Source organism: Canis lupus, chromosome 4 (genome assembly GCF_048164855.1).
Source record: "Canis lupus baileyi chromosome 4, mCanLup2.hap1, whole genome shotgun sequence".
In the NCBI taxonomy this organism is placed as follows: Eukaryota; Metazoa; Chordata; class Mammalia; order Carnivora; family Canidae; genus Canis; species Canis lupus.
In genome coordinates, this window is record NC_132841.1 from 49518669 (window position 1) to 49543802 (window position 25134).

The following is a 25134-nucleotide window of genomic DNA, read 5'->3' on the forward strand; positions in this document are numbered from 1 at the left end:
GAATACTATTGAGACTTAAAAAGGAGGGGGGGGGTGAAGGCCATATAATGAATATGCACTCAGCTAAAGATAAGGGCATTGAGTTAGACAGAAGACAAAACCTAAGTGAAAGCTCTTTTTTGTAACATGTCTAGAAGGTGAGAAAGAGATGTTTAAATTGGATGTAGGCAGCCATGAGAGCCAAAAGAAAGACAGGCAGAGGAAGGTTAGGGCAGCAGTGCTTGTAAAGGATTAGGTTACTTTCTTTTGAGAATTTCAAAGGACTTCAATAAAATATGACACTGTCCCTGAAGCATGTCTCCCTATGTTTTTAAGTTTGGGGGCCACAGAGAAAGGTTCTTTGGCCTTAAAAGTAACTAATGTGTATGATTTCCCCAACAAAAGAGTCTCAGTTTTTCAACCTATAGTTTAAAGGAATGTTTGCAATACGAACACTCCTTAAAAATGAAAACATGCTATAGTGTCACCTTAAGACATACATGAGTATTGCTGGATTTTTAAAGGAAAGCCGATCTGATGGAGTTGGGAGGATCATGGCAGCAGAATATTAGAGGCCCTGGAAGTAAAAGAAGACATTTTTGACCATTTGCTGAGTGCTAGTGTATAGGACGGCATTACTATATGTTTTAGCTAGTAAAATGGAGTCTTATAAAGGATGAATTGGCAATTGTCAAAAAACAGGTAAATGGTAGAGTTGGGATCCCAATTATGTCTGACACTAATGTCCGTGTTCTTAATCACACCACAAGTTTTGAGGTACACAGGTTTGAGCTTTACTTACTTGGTGATATTTCTTCCGTCCATTTCCATTCCATACTCCAAATATGGAGCTCTTAATCTCTTCGAAGTGAGGAACAATACCATGCATACTAAGATCATACTGCCCACAAATAAAGTTCACATAAAGGGAAGGCAGTATTGGGGAATGCTACAGGAAAGAGGGGTTACAATCTTTACAACAAACAAGTCTAGCCGGACCATTAACATGCCACCATCAATTAGAATGCAGCATTTTTATTGTAAAAGTCCACATAATTAGGCAAGTCCCTTTGTGAAAAGGTTTTCAAATACATAGATGGGGAGCAGCTAATAATTAAGAATTAGATTACATATAATATATATTCATATTGCCAGTACTATGCACACATTGGAAAGCTAGCTTTTTTGAGTGTCCCCATTACAGAATACATTTCAAGTTGACAGTAATGTTTCTCACCATTGAAAATTTGCCAACAACTCTCCCAAAGAGTCAACATTAAATATGTTAACAATTCAAAACATGAAAATAATTAATTCTATTTACATGTGTTTGAGGTTATATACTAGAGCACTGATATATTAAAGGTGTGTAAAATTGGCAGCTAAATGTGTTTCAAGATTCACCCAGATGACTCAATGAGGACCTTACATGGTTTTATAACAAAGCCACTCTTTCTTTTCTACTCTTTAGATTATCTATCAAGTTATACTGGCTATGATTGAATTCTAACTTAGAAAAATGATGCCACAAAGAGCTGACAAAGGATGCTATTTTAGAAAAATAAGGATTCAGGATGAGTACATGAAGGTGAGCTCAACTCATCATGTTTGAAGTCTGGTACAACCACTTCATGTGATTGTCACATAGTTGAATGAGGCCACAGTCAGAGGTTCAACCTCCATGTAAATCATTCATCTGTTCTTTCAATTTTTAAAAATTAATCTTCTGTACTTTCTTTTTTTTTTGAACAGAGCATAGAATAAAACATTCTGAACACCAGTCAGGTATGAATCCTGCTCTTGCCTGTCATGTCTTCATGTGGAATTGTGGATGGGTCAAACTTAACTCATCCCCAAACCTGAAAAAAATATGCAAACTCTAATTATGCCCTAGTAGACTCATTTCTATGCATAAACATAGGACTTAAGTATTATTTTAAGAGAAGTATGGACTTTGGCTATTTTTGTTCATTATCAAAAATTTTAGGTTAGACAAAGGTCTTTGGATCCTTCTGTTAATTTTCACAAGATCAAATAACATTTGGCAATGCCTTTGTGAAAAGATGTATTACTGGTTCCAGCTGGCTCAGAGATTCACAGAAGCATATGAAGCCAATTCACTTCAAACTGTATCTGTTGAGCACCAACCATGTGCCAGGCACTATATAAGGTGCTAAGGACCCAAAGAGGAAATGACAAGGATTCTGCCCACAAGGCACTCACAATCACTAGAAGCAGATCTTGAGATGGAGAATAAATTCTGTTATAATCTATCATCCTAAAAGGAAGAAAAAAATAGCTGCAAGCACATACAATTACTTTGTACTCTATGAAATTGGGCATATTTAGAGATGGCAAATGTCAATTATTCAGTCTATATTTTACTTAAATTGTTTTAATATGGAAAAAAAATAAGTTTTTCGAATCTTCATGCTTGAGGGAGAAGGTAGAGAAAATTCCTCCCTCCAATTCCAAACCCAAACCCTTATAATTACATTCACAATTCTTTGATGGCCCAAAGTCACAGAATAAAAGACAATGCTTTATGATGTTAACTTCATTCCATTTATTTTGGCTCTAAAGAGATGCATGCATTAAACTTGAAGCATTCTATGCTATTGAAATATTTACATCATTGTACATGTGATATGGAGGAAATTTTCTTCCTATCTTGGGATAGAGGTATAATAGATTTCTAGTCTAGGCTCTTATATTTAAAGTGACTTGTGTTTTTTTTCTCAAATGAGGGAGATATCCTACTGGGACCAAATTTGCTACAACCTGCCCCCAAATGAGCACAGGGCACAGTTTTGGACCTTTTGCATCTAATTGTGTTTTGAACTGATTAAGGACACCACCACTGTTAAGTAGCCATGGTTTCCACTATTTTAATCATTGTAGCTGAAAAATATCTTGTTTGGTTTCAGTGTTCTTGCTCTAATTTCACTTTGCCTTGCAGATTTGAAACACAGCAAACATTTTAGTTCAAATTACACTTACCACAGGAGAGTTGGGCATAAACAATATGACAGTAATACAATTTAGAGGGTTAAGAACATAGAAACAAATTTAAATTATTGTAAACCACACAAGGGATTATTTAAGCAGACTTAGAAAGGACATCTTCTCTCCATGAGATTTAGTGAATAAGACCCACATCAATTAAACCTATACCTCTTTCACAGGTAAAGGTAGGAAACCCAATAAACTAGATTGAACAAGCAGAAGGCAGTGGGGAAGAAGATCCGTGCATATGAGTCCATTTTGGCAATACGAATATGTATCCTCCCATGTCTCCAAGCTCCTGTTCGGCAGTCTTCAAAACAGCAAAAGAAACTGGCACAGTCCTTGCCATCCAGACACTCATACCCATATTCTTCATCTCTCTCTTGAAGGTGAGTAGCATTGTTCATTTGAATGGTTGCTGATCTTGGGCGGATATCAATGGTAGGGGCCTGAGACAAGGGTAGGGAAGAGTAGTTAGTGATACTTGATAAATCCTAAACTAGGTCTCCATAATGTCACCAAGGTGAATGATGAATCTGAAAATGAGTACTCAGGAATTGCTATGAAATCGTGATCTACAATGGTAAAATTGAACTTAGAAGAATAGCACATTTGCAGATTTCAAATTTTGAGCTTAAGCAGTGCAGCTGAAAATAATACCATCAAGCTAATAGCTATAGCAAGAAGATTGAACACCAAAAGAACTCAAAGTTTAAAGATTTAAATCAAACAACTACATGGAATCTTATTCTAGTAAATATTAGATGTGAGGTTGGTTACATGAAGGCATTTAATGGTGTTGCATGTGAGTAGAACAAAGAAATAAAATGCATCAATTTTGAACTCAAATTTTGTGTCATGCTTACCTATACACAAATAGTAAACCCCATTACACTGAGCAAATGTACTAAATGCTATTAAAAGAAAATGTTAAAATTTACATAAATATAGGTGTTTTCTGAGTTAATACCACAAATAGTATGGCTTATGTTTTGAAGAAATATAGTGCTTTGTCTACAATTCAGCATCTGGAAGCTTCAGAACATCAGCAATGTTCACCTACATGTAAGTGAAAACTCAGAAAAAAAATACTACCACCTTTTTTACCATTTGAGAAGAAATTAATACCAATTAATTGAATAATGTAATCGTTGCTGCCATATTAATTATCAAAGTAGTATAAATCTCAATGATTAATTTAATTTGGAAGAGTTAGTTTTATGATATTATAAATACAAATCCTAGTATCTCTGTGTAAGTTATCAGAATTCAACTGGGAAAATAAATAGCATTGCACTATTGCATGATAGAGCCCAAAGGCCCTGGATTGCCCTAAAAAGAAGGGATGGGTATTATAACTTAAAGCACTCCAGAGTATTATTTTTATAGAACTGATACGTAGAGTTGAGATCAATGGAGATTATCAAATTTACTTATCAAAAAACAATCCTGTTTTGAATTAGGATTACAGAGTTACATATATATGGTAGATGCAGTCAGTGAATTTTATCTGAAAAAAGAGAATAACTTCCGGCTTTCATATTTAAGGAGGCACTCTTTTCTAATGACATGCCATAGAGTTTATAGCTTGATAGGGTAAAACTTCTGTGAATTAGTGTAGGGCTGACAAATCAACTCTAGAAATCTATAGAACTACCTTCAGCTCAAAGGTCTTACCTCTCGTAGAATACTTAAATATCTATTCACTAAAAAAACAACAAAAAAAATTGAAACACCATGTAAGCGTTAATAATTAAATTCAGCAGTTGCATGCAGTGAATTTTCATTCCAAAAACATTATACCTTGAAGGAAAACATCCGAAGAAGCTTTGGGTTTGTAGACAGAAAAGAGAATTGCATTTTTTTTTTTTAATTAAAAGAAGAAAAAAGGAAAAGAAAAAGACAAAATAAGATAAATTAAAAATACATTTTAAAAACATAGTAAAATGAACTGAAATTATAAACACAGAAGGACAATTCTGGGCTTGGAATAAAGTTAGAAAATGGAATATGAGGATTTCAGTAAATTAATCCACAATTATCTAACTGCAAAAGCCAGTGTTGTTCACCTGTGAAGAAGCTTTCCATTGCCTGGCTTCCCTGTATAAAACTACTGTGATTTTATTTTCTAATTAATATCAAGGAGGCCTTAATAGGTAAATCTTAACACAATGAACCAAAAGGCATATTTAATGGAAAAATGAAATTTTAGCTTCTCATTCATAGCATAGGTTCTTTCTAGTTGTGATGAATCATCCAATTGGCTTACAAGATGGAAATCCATAAAATTTTCAGGTAATTTGATTTTTTTCAGTTTCTTTAATCCCCTCTGTGAAGGTATAGCTGTTAGAAAAGGCATAGGGGCATTTTCTGAAGACTCTTATTTAAAAGCTCATCCTGTCACATCCTTGTTAATGCTGACATATAATAATGTTGAGTGTCATAAAACCCTTTTCTTGGGGAAAAATGTAATGGAAAGTGAAGGATGGGGAGAAATAATAATTTAAAAAACACAATAAGGAAAATAAAATAAGGATAGAAAAAATGCAAAGATAGAGAGGCAAACAGACAGGGAAGGAAAGAACTGCATAAAGCATAGTGAATATTTGGGAAATTAAGGATAAACATTTTTGTATTAATTATCAAGATTAATGATTTTTTTTCTTTACCTGTTACAGATTCTTAAATTCAGAAAAATATATGCCATTTGTAGAATTTCACCAGGGTTCCTTGAGATCCATCATGATATAACCTAGAATTAGCTATATTTCCTCATTATAATTTAGTTCCCCCAAAGCTGGTGGGTCAGATAGCTAGCTACCATCAAGGCTCTCTCATGGCCCTTATGGTAGACCAGGAAAGTCTATAAATTCAGGAAGCTAGTGTGACTTCCTTTGCCCCTGTCTTAGAAGGGAACAGACTTTAACTTCTGTGGAGCTTCCTGGAAACCAGACAACCTCTATACTCATGTGTGTAAATGGGTAGCTACTTGTTCTTTCCAACATCCATATTAAAGGATAATTTCATTAAGCTTGTATATTTGTGCTTTATCATCTCTATTTAAAGTTTCGTGGCAAGGTGAAGTCATCCTACCTTTTTCCAAATCACTGAAACTATATAAATCATCAACATCAACCATGATCACAACTATTAATGGTAAGGAATTTAATTTGTAAGTTACCATGTGATGCTTTTTACCTTCATTACCACAGCAGCCCTTTAATTAATATATATATATATATATAATATACATATAGTGTAATGCTCATTTTCTATATGAGAAAACAAAGACACAGGGAGGCTAAGTAACTTCTCCAAACAATAGATGATCCATTTCATTTAAAAACAAAATGATACACTTTGAATATGAAACCAACGGTAATCCTCTGGTGATAAAACACACACACATAATTACTTGCAAAAGTGTGGTGATCTTTGAAACTTCAAGAGTGTTTGTTGTGGCTTCCTAGTAGAAAGCCTTGAACGGAAATGTTAATTTAAAACACCAATAATTTAAGAATGTTATAGTAAGGAGCAGAAAGATGACAATGAAACCTAGAATAACAGCAACTAGAAAATAAATGCATGTCTCTGCAATGTTTATAATCCCTATGCAATGAAGAGAGTAAGAGTCTGTCTTAGTGAATCAGGTCTCTCCCAAGTAAATAATGACCAAAATTAATTCTTATGATGCAGCCAAACTCATAAATTCTGTTTTTATTTTAGAGCTTAAAGTGTTGAGATTTAGGTTGTAGACAGGCTAAGACGAAATCAAAACAAAACCAGGTGGCTTTCTACATATAAATTTCAATGATCCCAATGGGAAATGATACATACAGGGTTTTTCTTCTTTTTGTCTTTATCCTTGCTTGGTTTCCGGTTGCTGACAAAGTAATGCAGGGTGCCATATTCCACCAAAGCAGAGAAGACAAAGATGAAGCAAACAGATACAAAGAGATCCATGGCTGTAACATAGGAGACCTTGGGGAGCGACTTCCGGGCAATGGTGCTGAGGGTGGTCATTGTCAAGACAGTGGTGATACCTGAAGAAAGGTACAGTAAAACAGATCATGTGACCTCATCATTAAGTAGGGTAACTGAGTCACTACTGAGACCAACTTTGTTTTGTGACTTCTGATAAGTAATCTTAGTAATGGGAAAGGAGGCATAACTGTAATCCATTCACTCAGCCCACAAATATTTATTGGCTGCTTACCAAGTATCAGTTACTATAACAAGCAGTGAGTAGATGCTGAGAAATAAGATGGACATGCTCCCTGACCTTATATAACTTATTTTTAGTAACAGAGAACCCTAAATTAATTGCACAAAGAAAAGTATATTTATAAATTATGGTTTGTGTCATGAAGAATAGCAAGGATGTTGAAAACCTAATTATATGTAATACTGAGGAAATATATCTTTGAGGACGTGATTTTTAAGGCAGAGTTTAAAAAGTTAAGGAGAAGTTAAAAAAAGTTAGGAGACACCAACTTCTAATTGCTGAGGAAATAAAAGAAGATACTGAGGAAGGGACACATTATCTTTTTTTTAAAGATTTTTTATTTATTTATTCATTAGAGACACACACAGAGAGAGAGAGAGAGAGAGAGAGAGGCACAGACTCGGGCAGAGGGAGAAGCAGGCTCCATGCAGGGAGCCTGACGCAGGACTCAATCCCAGGTCTCCAGGATCATGCCCTGGGCTGAAGGTGGCACTAAACCGCTGAGCCACCCGGGCTGCCCACACACTATCTCTTTAAAAAAAAATTAGAATACCTATCATCTGGGGAGGGGCAAGGGTATCAAGGTGATGCTGAGATAACAGAAGTTCTATTATGCAAAGCATGCAAAGGAGTTCACCTTTTATTTAAAGTACAAGGAGGATCCATTAAGGGTGTTAAATAGAGGAGATGAGCTAAGTGACATGTTCTAATTAATGAATTTTTTAAAGCCCATCATAGAGAGTGAAGATGGTGCAGTAGAAAGATACTGAGCTCACTACCCCCATGGATATACCTAGCTATACCAACTAAATATATTGCAACTTACTCTGAAAATAATCTAAGATTGGTAGAACATATCTCCTATAACAACTAAAGTCCTAAAAAGAAGGCCATATCAAGAAGGGTATGAGAGAAGAGGCATGGTAGGAATCAAACTACTGTTGCAGCTACCCACAAGTAGGAGGGATATCACAAGCATGGAGGAATAAGGGGATTCAGGGGATGGGCACCTCCATCCCTGTGTGCCTGCACTGAAATGAGCCCCCATAACATCTGGCTTTAAAAATCAGCAGGGTTTAACTCCAGGAAAGCCAGAGTGTTATAGGAAACCAAGTCTCGGGATCCCTGGGTGGTGCATGGGATCCCTGGGTGGCGCAGCGGTTTAGCGCCTGCCTTTGGCCCAGGGCGTGATCCTGGAGACCCAGGATCGAATCCCACATCGGGCTCCCGGTGCATGAAGCCTGCTTCTCCCTCTGCCTATGTCTCTGCCTCTCTCTCTCTCTCTCTCTCTGTGACTATCATAAATAAATAAAAATTAAAAAAAAAAAAAAAAAAGGAAACCAAGTCTCCACTTTTAAAGAGCCAGCATGCCTTATTACTCACCATGAATTCCAACACAGAAGAACTAGTTTGAAAAGTGCCTGGGTTATACACGAAGGAGATCTATTGACTGATTTTTGAATGTGTGCTAAAGGGGCAAGAACCTGCAGAAGCTTTCTCCAGGAACAGAAGTGCTGATATGCACCATTTTCCTTGCCCTGTTTCAGCCTAGATGGCTATTTACTTGTAAAAGGCGAAAGATTTATGCGATCTGAAGAGAAACCAGAGTGTGGCTATTTACTTGTAAAAGCCAGTTCTGAAACTTTCTACTTGCTAGCAGCACTTGCCCCACCCCATCATTCCTCAACAGATCCATCTCCCATAATTCACTCTCCCCAGAACGCACCCCTCCAAAGTGTCTCCTGTCCCACCATAACTGGCCAGGTGATCTCAGTTGGGACCAGCAACCCCCTCAAAGAGATTATTTCCCCACAACAGCTGATAGGCAGCCCTTGCCAAAACCAATGTCCTTTCAAAGCAACCTTTCCCCAGGGACTGGGGAGTTAACCCCACAAACCAGCATGCCCATAGTACCTGGAACCAGGCCTCTCAGCTCGCTGTGCTAGGGGTAGACCCTACCCAACACTGTGCCCACAGCAGTCACGGTCATAACAGTAGGGTGCACACAGCCCATACAGGGGATATCCCTGGAGCACCTGGTTCTGGTGACCAGGAGGGGATTGTGCTACAGGGCACCATAAGCATGCTCTCAACATGAGGCCGCTACTTTCAAAATCAGGAGATAGAGCTGACCCACCTGATATATGGAAACAAACACAGAGAGTTAGACAAAATGAGGAGACAAACAAATGTTCCAATAAATAAACAAGACAAAGCCACAGAAAAAGAGCTAAACAAAATGGACATAAGCAAACTACCTGACAGAGTTCAAAGTAATGGTCACAAAGATACTCATAGGACTTGAGAAGTGACTGAATGAACTCAGAACAAAGAAATAAAAAATATCAGTGCCAAAAATACAATAACTGAAATTAAAATACACTAGAGGGAATCAACAGAAAATTAGAGTATAGGGACACCTGGGTGGCTCAACGGTTGAGTGTCTGCCTTTGGCTCAGGGTGTGACCCCTGTCCAGGGATCGAATCCCATCCCTGCAAGGAGCCTACTTCTCCCTCTGCCTATGTCTCTGCTTCTCTCTCTGAGTCTCATGAATAAATAAATAAAACTTTAAAAAAAAAAGAAGACGACGACTAGAGTATGCAGAAGAATGGATCAGTGAGCTAGAAGACAGGGTAAGGAAAGCACCCATGCTGAACAGCAAAAAGAAAAAATTCTAAAAAATGAAAATAAGTTAAGGAATCTCTGAGACCACATCAAACATACTAACTTTCATATTATAAAGGTTCCAGGAGGAGAAGAGAGAAAGAAAGGGGTAGAAACTTGTTGGAAGAAATGAGAGCTGAAAACATCCCTAATCTGGGAAAGAAAATAGACATCCAGGCCAGGAAGCCCCAAACAAGCTAAACCCAAGGTGGTCCACACCAAGACACATAATTAAAATGGAAAAATGTAAAGATAAGTAGATAATCTTAAAAGCAGCAGGAGAGAGAAAACCCTCTAAGGCTATTAGCTGATTTTTTCAGCAGAGATTTTGTAGGCCAGAAGAAAATAGCCCTGATTTTCAAAGTGCTGAAAGGAAACAAAACAAAACAAAACAAAACCTATGAGTAAGGATACTCTACCCAACAAGGCTATCATTCAGAATTGAAAGAGAGAAAGTTTCTCAAACAAAAGTTACAGGAGTTCATCACCACTAAATTGGCATAAAAGGGACTTAAGTGGAAAATAAAAGGCCATAACTAGAAATAAGAAAATTGTGACAGGAAAAAAACCTTAATGGTAAAAGCAAACATACATTAAAGGTAACAAGTTAATGAAGGTTAAAATGCTAGTATGAAGGTTAAAATGCAAAATTAGTATAATCAATTATATTTACAAAAATTAATCAAGGAATACAGAAAATAAAAAGATTAAGGGCAGCCCCGGTGGCGCAGCAGTTTAGCGCCGCCTGCAGCCCAGGATGTGATCCTGGGGACCAGGGATCGAGTCCCACATTGGGCTCCCTGCATGGAGCCTGCTTCTCCCTCTGCCTGTGTCTCTGCCTCTCTCTCTCTCTCTCTCTCTCTGTGTGTCTCTCACGAATAAATAAATAAAGTCTTAAAAAAAAAGATTAAAATATGGCATCATATACATAAACATGGAAAGGAGAGTAAAAATGTAGTGCTTTTAGAATGTGTTTGAACTTAAGTAACCAGAAACTTGTTATAGACTGCTATATACTTAGGAAGTTATAAATGAACCTCATGGTAACCACAAGCCAAAAACTTAGATACCCCCTCCCCCAAAGAAAATAAAGAGAAAGTAATTGAAGCATAACACTAAAGAAAGTCGTCAAACTATAAAGCAAGAAAGAACTACAAAACAACCAGAAAACAATTTTTAAAATGGCAATAAATCCATGCCTATTGATAATTACTTTATAAATGGACTAAAAGCTTCAATCAAAAGACATAAAGTGACTGCATAGATTAAAGAACAAGATCCATATATATGCTGCCAACAAGAGAATACTTCAGATCTAATGACATATACAGGCTTAAAGTAAAGGGACGGAAAAATATATTCCATGAAAATGAAATTGAGAAAAAAAGCTGGAGTAGCAATACTTATATGAGACAAAATAGACTAAAGCAAAGGCTGTAACAAGGGACAAAGAAGGGCATTACATAATGATAAGAAGACGAATGCAACTTGAAGACATAATGTTTGTAAATATTTCCACATCCAACATACTAGCACCTAAACATATAAAGCAAATATTAACAGACAAAAAGGGAGAAATTGTCAGTAATACAATAATAGTAGAGGACTTTAACAGCCCATTTACATCATTGGATGAATATTCAGACAGAAAATCAGTAGAGAAACAGTGGCTTTAAATGACATATTAGACTAGATGGACTTAACAGATACAGAAAATTCCATCTAAAGCCAGCAGAATATACATCCTTTTCAAATGCACATGGAACATTCTCTAGGATAGAGCATATGTAGGCCACAAAACAAGTCTCAATAAATTTAACAAGATTGATATCATCATTTCCAACCACAACACTATGAAACTAGGAATCAATTACAAGAAAAAAAAAAAACTGGAAGAAACACAAAGATATGGAGTCTAAAGGGCATGCTACTAAAATACAAATGGGTCAAGAAAGAAATGAAAGAGGACATAAAAAATAATAATAATACATAGAGGGGAGCCTGGGTGGCTCAGTTGGTTAAGCATCTGTCTTTGGCTTAGGTTATGATTTCAGATCCTGGGATTGAGCCCAGTATTGACCTCCCTGCTCAGTGGGGAGTCTGCTTCTCCCTCTCCCTCTGCTCCTCCCTCACCCCCACTCATTCTCTTTCTCTTTCTCTCTCTCAAATAAATAAATGAAATGTTTTAAAAATACATGGAGGTAAATGAACATAGAAATACTATGGTTCAGAATCTTTGGGATACAAGAAGTTTTAGCAATACAGGTCTAGCTCAGGAAACAAGAAAATCTGAAACCTAACAATCTCAAATCTAACCTTATTCCTCAAGGAATTTGAAAAAGAACAACAAAGCCTAAATTTAGTAGAAGAAAGGAAAAATAAAGATCAGATTGGAAATAATTGAAAGAGACTAAAAAGGAAAAGATGAAACTAAAAACTTGTTCTTTTAAAAGAGAAAACTGATAAATCATTACTAAGACTAATCAAGAAAAAATACTCAAAATCAGAAATGAAAGAAATTATAAGTGACAAGACATAAATATAAAAAAATAACAATATGAAAAATTATATAGCAACAAATTGGATAACCTAGAAGAAATGATAAGTTCCTAGAATTATATAATCATCTAATGCTGAATCAGGAAGAAATTTAAAAACTGAACAAACCAATTACTAGTAATGAAATTGAAGTGGTATTCAAAATACTCCCAAAGAACAAAATCCAAGACCAGAAGGCTTCACAGCTGAATTCTACCAAACATTTAAAGAAGAGTTAATACCTATATGTCTCAAACTATTCAAAAAACAAAGGAGAAATGAATGCTTCCAATTTCTATGAAGCCAGCATTACCTTCATATTAAAACCAGAAAAAGACACTATATAGAGAGAGAATTTCAGACTAATATCCTTGATAAATATGGATGCAAAAATTCTCAACAAAAAATTAGCAAACTGAATAATATATTAAAAGGATCATTCAATACTATTAAGTGAGATTTATTCCAAGGATGCAAGAATGGTTCAACATATGCAAATCAATCAATGTGATACACTACATTAACAAAATGAAAGATAAAAATCATATGATCATTTCAATAGACGCAGAAAGGCATTAGACAAAATTCAAAATCCATTCATGATATAGGCTCCCAACAAAGTATAGAAGGAATATACCTCAACCAAATAAAAGTCATTTATGAAAAACCCACAGCCAACATCATACTCAATGTTGAAAAGCTTTCAGCTTTTCTAAGGTCAGAAACAATACAAGATGTCCACTTTCACCACTTTTATTCAACATAGTATCAGAAGTCCTAGCTGTAGCAATCTGACAAGAAAAAGAAATAAATGACATCTGAACTGGTAAGGAATAGGTAAAACAATTTGAAGATGCATTATACCATATATAAAAAACCCTAAAGACTCCACCAAAAAACTATTGGAATAAATTAATGAATTCAGTGAAATTGTAGGATGAATATATGAATTAAGTGTAATTATAAATGCAAAATCAATATACAGAAATCTGTTGTGTTTCTATACATTAACAATGAATTAGCAGAAAGAGAAATTCAATGATTAAGAAGACAATCCTACTGCAATTTCATCAAAAAGAACAAATTATTTAGGAAAAATTTAACCAAGTAAGTACTTGGTTCAGAGTACCTGTACTCTTAAATGATAAGAAATGGAAGGCAACACAAATAAATGGAAATATATACCATGGTCATGATTGGAAGAATAAATATTCTTAAAATGTCCATATTACCCAAAGCAATCTACAGCTTTAGTATAATCTGTATCAAAATACCAATAGCACTTATTACAATCCTAAAATTTGTATAGAACTATAAAAAGACCCTTGATTGCCAATGCAATCTTGCCTAAGGACAAAGTTGGAGGTATCATAATCCCAGAATTGAAAGAAAACTATGAGGCTATAGTAATCAAAATGGTATGGTATTGGCACAAAAAAAAAAGATAGACACATAAATCAATGGATCAGAATTAAAAGCCCAGAAATAAATCCATGCTTTTATGGTAAATTAATCCATAAGAAAGGAGGAGGCATGAATATGCAAGGAGAAAAAGACTCACTTCAGTAAATAGTGTTGGAACAACTGGACAGCTACATGTGAAAGAATGAAACTGGATTATTTTCTCACCTCATATACAAAAATACTTTCAAGATGGAGGACCTCTAATTATAAAACTCCTAAAAGAAAACATAGCTAGTAAACTCATGGACCTCAGCTTTTGAAATATTTTTTCTGAATTTGTCTCTCGAGCCAAGGAAAATAAGGGCAAAAATAAACAATTAGGACTAAATCAAACTAAAGAACTTTTGCTTAGCAAAGGAAACCATCAACAAAACAAACAAACAAACCAGTGTATGGAATGGGAGAAGATATTTGCAAATGATTTGTCTGGTAAGGGGTTAATATCCAAAACAGATAAAGAACTTCTACAACTCAACATCAAAAGAATAAATAACCCAATTAAAAATGGGCAGACTATTTTTCCAAAGACGACTCACAGAAACGGCCAAGAGAGTTATGAAAAGATTCTCAGCATCACTCATAATTAGGGAAATGCAAATCAAAACAATAGTAAGATACCACTTCACACCTGACAGAAATGGCTAGTATCAAAAAGATGAGAAATAACAGTTGTGGCAAAGATGTGGAGATAAGGGAGCCCTGGTACACTCTTGTTAAAAATGCTAATTGATGTACCACTCTGGAAAATAGTATGGAGGTTCTTCAAAAAACAACAAATAGAAATACTATATGATCCAGTAATTTCACTTTTGGGTATTTACCCCCAAAAAACAAAAACACTAATTCAGAAGATATATGCACCCCTGTGGTTATTGCAGTGGCATTCAGAATATCCAAGATATGGAAGGAACCCACGTGTCCACTGACAGATGAATGGATAAATATAATATAGTATACATATATACAGAATGGACTATTTCTTAGCCATAAGAAAAAATAATCTTGCCTTTTGTTACAACATGGATGGCCCTAGAGGACATTATGTTAAGTGAAATAAATCAGACAAAGATGAATGCCATGTATCTAAAAAATAAAATGTGCAAATGAGCAAGCAACAACAAAAATAGAAACAGACTGATAAGGACAAACCTGTGTTTGCCTGAAGGAAGATGGGTAGGGGTATAGGCAAAATAAGTGAAGGGGATTAAGAGGTACAAACTTCCATTTATAGAATAAATAAGCCCCAAGAACCATGTGGCTCTTTTGGGTCATTATATTTTAGTTTAATAGCACGTTTCCTCAGTGTATTTTTTGTTATGAAATTCCCAAGAGGGGAAAGATTGGTGTTGGTTGAAATAATTTCACAGAAATGGGTAGCTCTTCATAGAGGAGAGGCATCCCTCAAGGTACTGCAGTTATAAACTACAATTATAGCCTCTTTCCTATGTTAATTATTATTATGGAATAGCCCAACTCCCTTTCTAGTCTGTATATGCTGTGATAACAGGAAAGACCTCTATACTAACTTTCTGTGTGATCTCATAGACAAGTATAGTGTTGGGACTCAATATTTTTTTAATGCATAAATAAAATAATCAATGAATAGTATATATATGAAAGGTCGAAGAGACCCTCCTACATTTAAAAATAGGAATTCATATTGATGACTTGTAAGAGAGAGTTTTAACTGTACATAACAGTAGCTAACATTTATGGATCTCTTTCTTTGGCCAGGTACTGCATCAAACACTTTATATATTATCCCACAAAATCTTCACAATGAGGATTATCACTGTTATCCTTTTTTGCAAGTGAAAAAAACTTGAGCACAGAAAGAATAAGGAATTTGTCCAAGGTAGAAAGTGAGAGAGATGAGAAACAAGCCTACAAAGTCTAACTTAAAATGCCATGCTCTGACCCACATTGTTACATTCCCTTTCTATGAACATGTACCTAATATGTAGCATGAAGCACCAGACACTCCTTGAGAGCTAATGTATTTTTCTAATTTGAGATCATGTGGACTATAGGTCTTCTATAGTGTCATTGTAGAACCTTAGCAATGGTGAAGTTTCTCTTCTATAAACCAGGAAGGGTGTGGGAGGTGCATATCTCATAGCATTTTGTGAAGATATTGTCAGTTCCTAGTAAAATATCAATAAATGTAAAATATTTATTTTAGAGGACAGACTTCTCTTCAAACTAAAAAAACTTCATTTGAGTTATCCATGTGTTAATGCATGTAGAAGTTCTTGACTATAGTCAATTACAGTGGATATATTTGGGGGGATAATTTAAAAACTAAATTGGCATGTTGGCCTTCACTTTCAGGCCACAAGCCACGCTTGACCTATGAGGAGTGAAAATGTCAGAAATTATAGTAGATACCATCGATAAGTTAACTTAAGAAAATCTGACATGTCTAAACACTTATCTAGCAAGTTGGGAAGACGGTATTTAGGCTACATGGAAGTTCATCACAGCCATGTAAAAGAAGAATCCTAAAGCACCACTTCATGAAATTTTCAGTTTGTGCTTGGAGTTGCAGAGAAGAGAACAATGGGTGGCAGACAGGTGGTTATTTTAACTGATTCACCAATCACAAAACAAGATAGCTGGGGGTGTTTTGTTTTTTGTTTTTTAAAGATTTTATTTTTTTATTCATGAGAGACACACAGAGAGAGGCAAAGACATAGGCAGAGGGAGAAGCAGGCTCCTTGCAGGAAGCCCAATGCAGGACTTGATCCCAGGACCCTGGGACCACACCCTGAGCCAAAGGCAGATGCTCAACCACTGAGCTACCCAGGTGCCCCTGGGGGTGGTTTTTAAGCCCAGTTTGGCTAAGCAAAGAATTAGATTTCTCTTACCTGGGGTAGATGAAAAATATCCATAGCTTTTATCAATTCCTCCAGTCTTGGCATCAAGTAAGCTCTTCAGACATGTTACCTCATCTCAGATTACTCAGGTGAAAAATACCGACTGGTGTTTTTATTGTTTCATCCATTAAATCATGATTAAGGTTTACCAGCTATCACCTGTGTACCAAACTTCATTCAAGTCTTACAAGCCCCAAAATGACTGCTCCCCATGCTCTTGTGGTCTGAGCTCAGAAAGCAGTCAGGAGTCTGAGCCACATAGGTATATTTATCTCACTCATCAAACAACTTGGCTTTGAATATTCTGTGGCAATAAACTGAAGTTCCACCGGTGTTTAGGGTCATCTGGTTTAACACTTGATTGCAAATACTGGAAAAGGTAATGTGATCACATATTAGAATCATCTGGGGAATTTTTATTATTATTTTTTTAATCTTGACATGCAGGCCAAGCTCTCAAAATTTAGATAGACGTCTCCTATAATTGGACGGAGATGCAGCTAGACATGTAAAGGCCCTCTAGTGATATAAATTTTTCAATAAATAAAGTTCAGTATAGTAAATGTATTTTCTTTCCTTGTGACTTTCCTAATAGTTGTTCTTCTCTACCTTACTTTATTGTAAGAATACAATACATAATACATTTAATATAATATATGTGTTACTAGTAAGGCTTCCAGTCAACAATAGGCTATTAGTCTGGGGGGAGTTCAAAGTTATAAGTGGATTTTTGACTGCACGGGTAGAGGTAGAGCCCTTACCCCCGATGTTATTCAAGAGTCAACTGTAGCTGCCAACATTTCTAAACCTTACTATGTTTCATGCATGTTGCATGGAATACTTTATTTAATCTAATAAAATCCTACAAGTTAGGTACAGAAAATGCTATATGTTTCACATTTGAGCAAACTATGATTTACAGAAATTAAAGAGCATTTCCAAGGCCATGCTATACATGTGGGATGAAATCCAGATTTATTGGATTTTAAAGCCTGAGCTCTTCTTAACTATTGCATTTATATTTACTCTCTAGCCAAAGAGCAAGCAAGAGACGTGGTTCTAGTTTTCACACAGCTGATAAAAGAGGAATGTGATTTTATAATTCATCTTTCAGCAGCTTTATTCTTAGTAAATATTTAACATTCATGGACCTACACCCCAATGACTTATGAGTCTGTGGCTTTGCAATAATCTATGTGAATCTTCTTCCTCACATAAGGAAAAAGATGTGAAATTCCAAGGTAAGTATCAATATATACATCAACCAAGATGCAAATAATCTTAAAAGTGTATGTGTTCATGGTGGGGATGGGTGGTGTTCCCAAAACGTCACAGGTATTTTTCCAAAAATATTTTCAGTGGTTCATTTACACAGATCCAATTGGTGTGTATGTACATCTTCAAATGTCATTATGATAATTATGGATGTTGGAATTCATCAACAGCCAGTCATGTGCTGGTAAATGTTTAACAGTTGACTCTAGGGAGGGAAAAAAAAAGCAGTCCTGATTTTTAGTGTTTGCCTATTTCCATGATGTTAGTACTTTCACCTTGGCTGACTTCAATCTACCAATATGGTATCTCTCAATACATTTGGAAAGAATAAACACAACTAGCTCTCATGAGCTTATGTGAGCAGCTCCAGCATATAACTGTCCAGAGACCAAAATGAAAAATCTATTGAAATTAGAAGTTTGGGTTTTTTTTTCCCTAGTCAAATTTATTAAGAGAATTTTCTAAAGATAGTGAATTGAGGTAATTAAGGAAAACTAGAACTGGAAAACTTTTGAACACTGTTTTGTTTTGTTTTAATATGCTAGTTTTCTTTAAAATGAAATAATGGCATTTCTATGTAATTGCTGGCTGAATTAAAAGCAAATCAATTTAGGGGAATGAAGATTACAGATACTGAGTACTTATCTTGAAACACTAAAACAAAAAGAAATTTGTCTCACCTAAAGAAGTTCTGGCTGGAACAGCATCCTTATTGATCCAGAAAGATACCCAGGATAGGACAACAATGAGTGTGCAGGGGATGTAGGTCTGGATGGTGAAGTATCCCATCCTTCTGCTTAGGTCAAAGTAGACAGACATGACCACATAATCTCCTGAAACAGAACAAAGCACCATGCAAACTCTTACCAAACTTGGAAAGCAGTTACAGTTAGGAGCTCAGATATAAACCCATGCTTATATGGTCGATTAATCAATGACAAACGAGGCAAGAATACACAATGAAGAAGAGACAATCTCCAATAAATGGTGTTGGAAAAACTGGACAGCCATATGCAAAAGAATGAAACTAGAAAACTACCTTATACTATATAAAAAATTAATTCAAAATGGATTAAAGACTTGAATGTAAGACATAAAGCATGAAACTCCTAGAAGAAAATATAGGCAGTAAGCTTTTCAACATCAGTCTTAGTAATAGATTTTTGGATCAGTGTCAGGCAATGGCAACAAAAGCTAAAATAAATGAATGAAATTACATCAAACTGAAAAGCTTTTGCATAGTGAAGGAAAACAACAAAATGAAAAGACAATCTACCAAATACAAGAAGATATTTACAAATGATATATTCGATAAGGTGTTAAAATCTAAAATATATAAAGAACTTACATAACTTAATATAAAAATTCAAATTAAAAAATGAAGAGAGGAATTAAAAAGATATTTTTCCAAAGAAGACACACACATATCCAACCGGCACAAGAAAAGATGTTCAACATCACTACCCAACAGGGAAATGCAAATTAAAACAACAGTGATATATCACCTCATACCTGTTGGATTTCCTATTATCAAAAAGATAAAAAAATAACAAGTGTTCGCAAGGACATGGAGAAAAGATAACCATCCTTGTGCACTGTTGCTGAGAAAGTAAGTTGATGTAGCCACTATGGGCAACAGCATGGAGGTTCTTCAAAAAATTAATAGAAATACCATGCAATTCAGCAATTCTACTTCTAGATGTTTACCCAAAGAAAACAAAAGTACCAACTTGAAGAGATCTATGCATTCCTGTATTCAATGCAGCATTATTTACAATAGCTAAGATATGGAAGCAACTTAGGTGTCCATCCACAGATAAACTGATAAAGATGTAACATATATACAATGGAATATTACTCTGCCATGAAACAAAGAATGAAATCCTGCCATTTGTGACACCATGGGGGATGCTAAGTATATAATGCTCAGTAAAATAGAGAAATAAATATTGTCTTCACTTATATGTGCAAACTAAAAAACAGAAACAGACGTATAGATACAGGCAGCAAGCCATTGATTGCCAGAGTGGAGAAGAGTTGGGGGTAGGTCAAATGGGTAAAGGTGATTAAGAGATACAAACTTCTAGTTATAAAATAAATAATCCATAGTATATCCCTATGTACTATTATAATAATTTTGTATGATAACAGTAATGAGATTTATTGTGGAGATCATTCTGTAATATATAAAAATATCAAATCACCATGATATATACCTAAACCAATAGGATACCTGTATGTCAATCATACTTCAATAAAAAACTGCAAAGCTTTTGAAAATAAGCATGTATTCAGTCCTCATGTTCACACATTTAATTTTAGAGTTCTATATAAGGGGTATGTTGAAACTATCTTCTACCCATTTGGGTTAAAAAACAAACAAAAAATCAAACTGAATTCTGATCCTTTTATAAGTAATGTGACTACTAGATGGAAGAAAACATTTTGAGTATATTGATAATATTTTCTTCTTTCGAGTATTTCTGGATGGTGCCTTCACTATCTACTTAATATACACAATATACAACTTTCTGTTCCAGAGGGAGGGAGGGGAACAGCATTTCTATACCATGCCTCTCGTACCTGCAATGAACCCTAAGGTTCATAACAATTTCCTCTTGTTCTCAGGACCTTTCTCCATACTAGCCACAGAGGAATATACTGGTGCCTGACACTGGTAAATGCCCACTTTACTCAATTTATAACCAGATTCCTATGCTGAGACATTTTTTAATGTTTTCTTTGAATCATATGGTTTTCCTTCATAGCATTCACTGTAATTCTTAATTTTTCATTTGTGTAGCTATTTTTGTAATATCTCTATTAGAATTTACCTGCACAAATTCATAAGCAGTGCCTATTTTAACATACCTTTGCACTACCAGTACTTAGCAACCTGTTTGACTCCCAATAGGGATTCAGTAATATTTGTTGAATAAATGATCAAAGGAAAGAATGAACTTATAAATTTAAACACGGAAAAAAAAACAAAAATCAAAAAGCTGTATTCTGGAACATTGAGTTAAGAAAGGAGTTTATGTAAATACTCCTGATAGTAGAGTAATAAAGGAATAAAAGAATAACTATATGGTTAAGCATGAGAACAACTTAATGTGACACAATTTGAAGTCTCTAATTTTTAAAATCATGATGCATGCATTACTTTTAAAATTCCATGTTTTTCATTTTATAGGATTCCAAGTGAAATTTTAGGGAATTAAAAATTTTAAAACTGGATAAAATACTATGGAATCATATCCCAGTTACTATATATTTATGTTTTCTTTATACTGTCTGCTGTTGCAATGTGAGATGAACATCAGATCACTTTTCAAATGTTCTTTCTTTTCTTCTTTACTAAATTATAATTTGTCCTAAAACACATGAAGAACAAATCCAAATCCTCTGCTTTAATTTAATTATTTGGCTTTGTGCCTATGTTTTTCTACTTATTTGGCTGATTTAGATTTGATTTGAAAATAACGTACTTTAGAAGCCTCATGCAGAAAAGACTGACTTAGCAGAGTGAGTTATCACTCCTCATTCCAGTTCTTCCTACCCACTGGCAAGTGTCATTGCACAGCTTTCCAAGTTGCTGAGATAGAAAACCCTCCATTGGCTACTCTTACAAGGAGTAAAGACTCTCGCCCTCACCCTGCAGTGTTTCCTAAGTGGAGTTATGAAAACCTCCTTCTGGTGAATTGATGTACTGTCACTTGTCTGAGTCAGGCTTGGTTAAGACAGTGACAGTGACCCAGACACTAATTAGGGAATTCAGCTTCCATTCGAACATCAGTTCCTCTCAGAGATCGATAAGTAGCCATTATTGAGCAACTATCCCTGAAAACTTAAAGGTGGAAATTTCTTGTTGAGAGCAAGTAGATTTTGATTATTTCTCTGAGATTATGTGTCCTGTGTTGATTTATCTGGACTTAAACTATTTAAAATTATGGCATTTCATGAATTAGTTTGGTCTCTGTTTTTCTTTTACTTTAGTCACAGGCTGTAATTGCGAAGTAAAGACATTTAATTTGAGATGATCCCTACTGTCTGCCTTTTTCTTTCCTGTGCCTTTGATCAAAGTACTATAGGCAAATGCAAGTTCTCATATTCTAGATAGGAAAAACAAAGAGAGTTTTTCTTTTTAAATAATAATATTCAGTGAATGCTTTTCCTCCCTATTTTCAGAGTCCTTGAGAGTTTTCTGCATATTTTAAACATGTGTTTAAGTGAGACTTTACAAATTATAATATCTTAAATAAATCTATATAATTTTAGTAACTTCTTTTTACTTCTTATCACGTATGTGAATGAGAATCTACAGTTTGGTATTAATGATCTGACTCTTTTAAAGGTGAACTTTAATTTTGTCTCAAGTTAACAAGAGAATTATCTCAATTCAATACCCCAGTTCCCTTTAGGTCAGAATCTAAGCTTTCATAACCTATTTATCTATCAATATCTATTTTAAGGTAATAGCTTCTGAGCATCTTTCATCTTTGCCAGCAAATCCAAAGCTTTTCTACCACTAGATTACAAATTCAAACTTGGAAACAGGCCATTTAAAAGCAAAGCAGCTTCACAGTGACAGCCTGATGTCTGTCTTATCTCTAAGGCCACATCCCTTTTTGTATTTTTAAAAACTCTGGGGCAAGAAGCCTATAAAATCAAATCTCCTAAAAGTGCCACATCAGTGATTCCTAAGCCCAAAAGGTTTAAATGCCAATCAAGTTAAAAGTGGTTATTTCAGCCACTTCAAATATATTCTTTCTTTTTTTTATAAATTTATTTTTTATTGGTGTTCAAAATATATTCTTTCTATTGATTTATTCTAACACATGATATTTAAAGTCATAGCATTTAATAAATTAGTTTGGTCCCTGTTTTTGTCCTAATTTAGGATGTAATAGACACAGGCTATGATTGAAAAGACAAGACATATAATTTGAATAACACCTACTAATGTCCATTCTTTATCTTTTATAAGCTTCTTATGTCTGATTTTAGGAAGAGACTATCAGCATCAATGAATTCCACTTTTTTTTAAGCTGTGGTATTAACCATATTAAACCTTTAAAATTCAGTGTTTATTAGGGTGTTTAGGATCTTATTTCATATACAAAACTATTTCCTAAAAACTTAAAGATTTCAATGGTAGAAAAGTCTTCCACCCCATGAGCACTTGAAATAATGACAAGAATTTTCTGGTTACCTGAAAAGAGAACTACTCTATATAGAGTCTGGGGCTGAATGGTTTGCATATATTATCTCTTAACATCATCAATACCTTTTCAGGATGGTGAAAAAACCAAATATTTCACTGTGTTCCTCATTCATGATTCTTACTCCACTTAAATATACTTGAATGGAGTATATATTATTCTACTACATTGACTTTGAAGGCATAATACTGTTATGCTTTTCTCATGCTTATAATAGTATTAGTGTTATACTCTTCTTAACATTCCTTTCTCTAGTCTCTTTATTTAAGTCAACAAATATTCTGAATCACTGCTATCCATACAGCTCTTTATGAGGGAATGTGGAGATTAAGACCTATGGAATCTCACAGCTGATTCTAAATTAAATAGATTAAGTGGGAACATGATAATTTTGTCTGACTACAATTCAGATAGATAGACACATGTGTTGAGACCATGTATTCGATCCAACTATATCCCCCTCTATTAAATACTTAAATCTGTGGTATACTTCTATGAGGTTGCTTTGGCTACAGGAAAGCAGGAGGGCTGAATGACTGTATTTTAATTTGGGAAAATATAGAAAGCATAAAGGAAAAATATTTACACATTTAGCATGTAAAACATAAAACTCCTATATGCCTTAGGAGGTGCCTGTCTGGCTTAGTTGGTAAAGCATGCTGCTCTGGATCCTGGGACTGTGAGTTTGAGCGGGAACAGAGTTTACTTTAAATACAAACAAACAAATGTACAGCTTTTAAAAAATTAAAAAAAAAATAACGCCTTCAATAATTTTAAAAGGCAAAACACCACACTTAAATAATATATCTCCAAAATAAGAAATCAAAGGTTAATATCACTGATAAACAATTCCCATTAATCACTGAAAAAAAAGAAACCCAAATTTTAACTAGGTTAAACAAAATGAATGAACAATAAAGGGACATATGAATATTCTCAGTATCAGCAGTAATCATTGAAATGCCAAGTAAAAGAATAGCATTTTACTTTTATTCTATTATATAGAGGGAAGTACAGACAAGATGTGAACAAAGAGCTATGCTCTTGGTAAGGGTATATATTGACTTTTTGGTAATCTGGAAATCTCTTTCTAGAAATATATTTAAAAAAATAAAAATAAAAATATATTTGACTTCAAGATATCTGGAATAAAAATTGCCCAAAAAATGCTTTGTAAATATTGCCTTTTAATTGGCACCATGCTTTTCTCCTAAAAGAGAGAATATCTAGTCCTTGGGCAGAATCACAGTCTCTGAGTTTATGGAGTCTGGAGCATTACTGGTAAGTAATGACTTTCAAATCTAAGCAGTTGCTAACTTCTATACATGCCACTCCATGCATTTCTGCATCCTTCACCTGCCCACTATTTCCAATGGTGGCTGAGGCTCCAATTAACTTTTCTGGAATTACATACAATGTTCCTCCAGCAACTAGGTCCTGTGAGGTCAGAAGAAAGGAAAATATTGCTAACCTGTAATCCTTACCATCAAGGACTCCTCAGGCTAAGAAAGACATAGGGATGTAGCATCACTACTCAATGGCACAAGGGCTCAAACAAAAAATACCCAAGCTAATTTATCTTACATACCATAATTAAATGAAGTTTCTGGCAAGCCCATTTCTGAAAATTCTGCTTAAATAATTCCAATCTTTGAAAACCTTAAAGAGATTCATGTTCTTCTTCACAGAAAATCTAAGCCCCTTAGTCTGGCATGGGTGGCTGTCTATAATCTGAATTTAACATAGACCTTTCTCATCATTCCCTTCATGTTCTCTAAGCCCTAGAGAAAGCAAATTAAATATTTTCACTTCACACTTGCATGATTTTTCTGTCATTCGTCTTCCTGACCTCCTCTCTCACCCAGATTCCTAGCTCATCTCCTT

General features: G+C 34.9%; 1 protein-coding gene across 3 annotated transcripts in view; it reads right to left on the reverse strand.

The window, feature by feature from the left end:
* Positions 1 to 998: 998 nt before the first annotated feature.
* The window catches only part of GABRG2 (gamma-aminobutyric acid type A receptor subunit gamma2), a 107275-nt gene continuing 83139 nt past the window's right edge, over positions 999 to 25134 (reverse strand). Inside the window, exons 7-10 of one of the 3 annotated variants that reach the window (XM_072824253.1) lie at positions 18709 to 18861; positions 6823 to 7028; positions 4789 to 4812; positions 999 to 3434 (exon numbers count right to left, since the gene is read on the reverse strand). In XM_072824253.1, coding sequence (XP_072680354.1) covers positions 3159 to 3434; positions 4789 to 4812; positions 6823 to 7028; positions 18709 to 18861 — 659 coding nt within the window. In that variant the 3' untranslated portion in view covers positions 999 to 3158. The remainder of the gene's footprint in view (positions 3435 to 4788; positions 4813 to 6822; positions 7029 to 18708; positions 18862 to 25134) is intronic. The other 2 variants (XM_072824256.1, XM_072824255.1) reach the window with 2 other exon arrangements.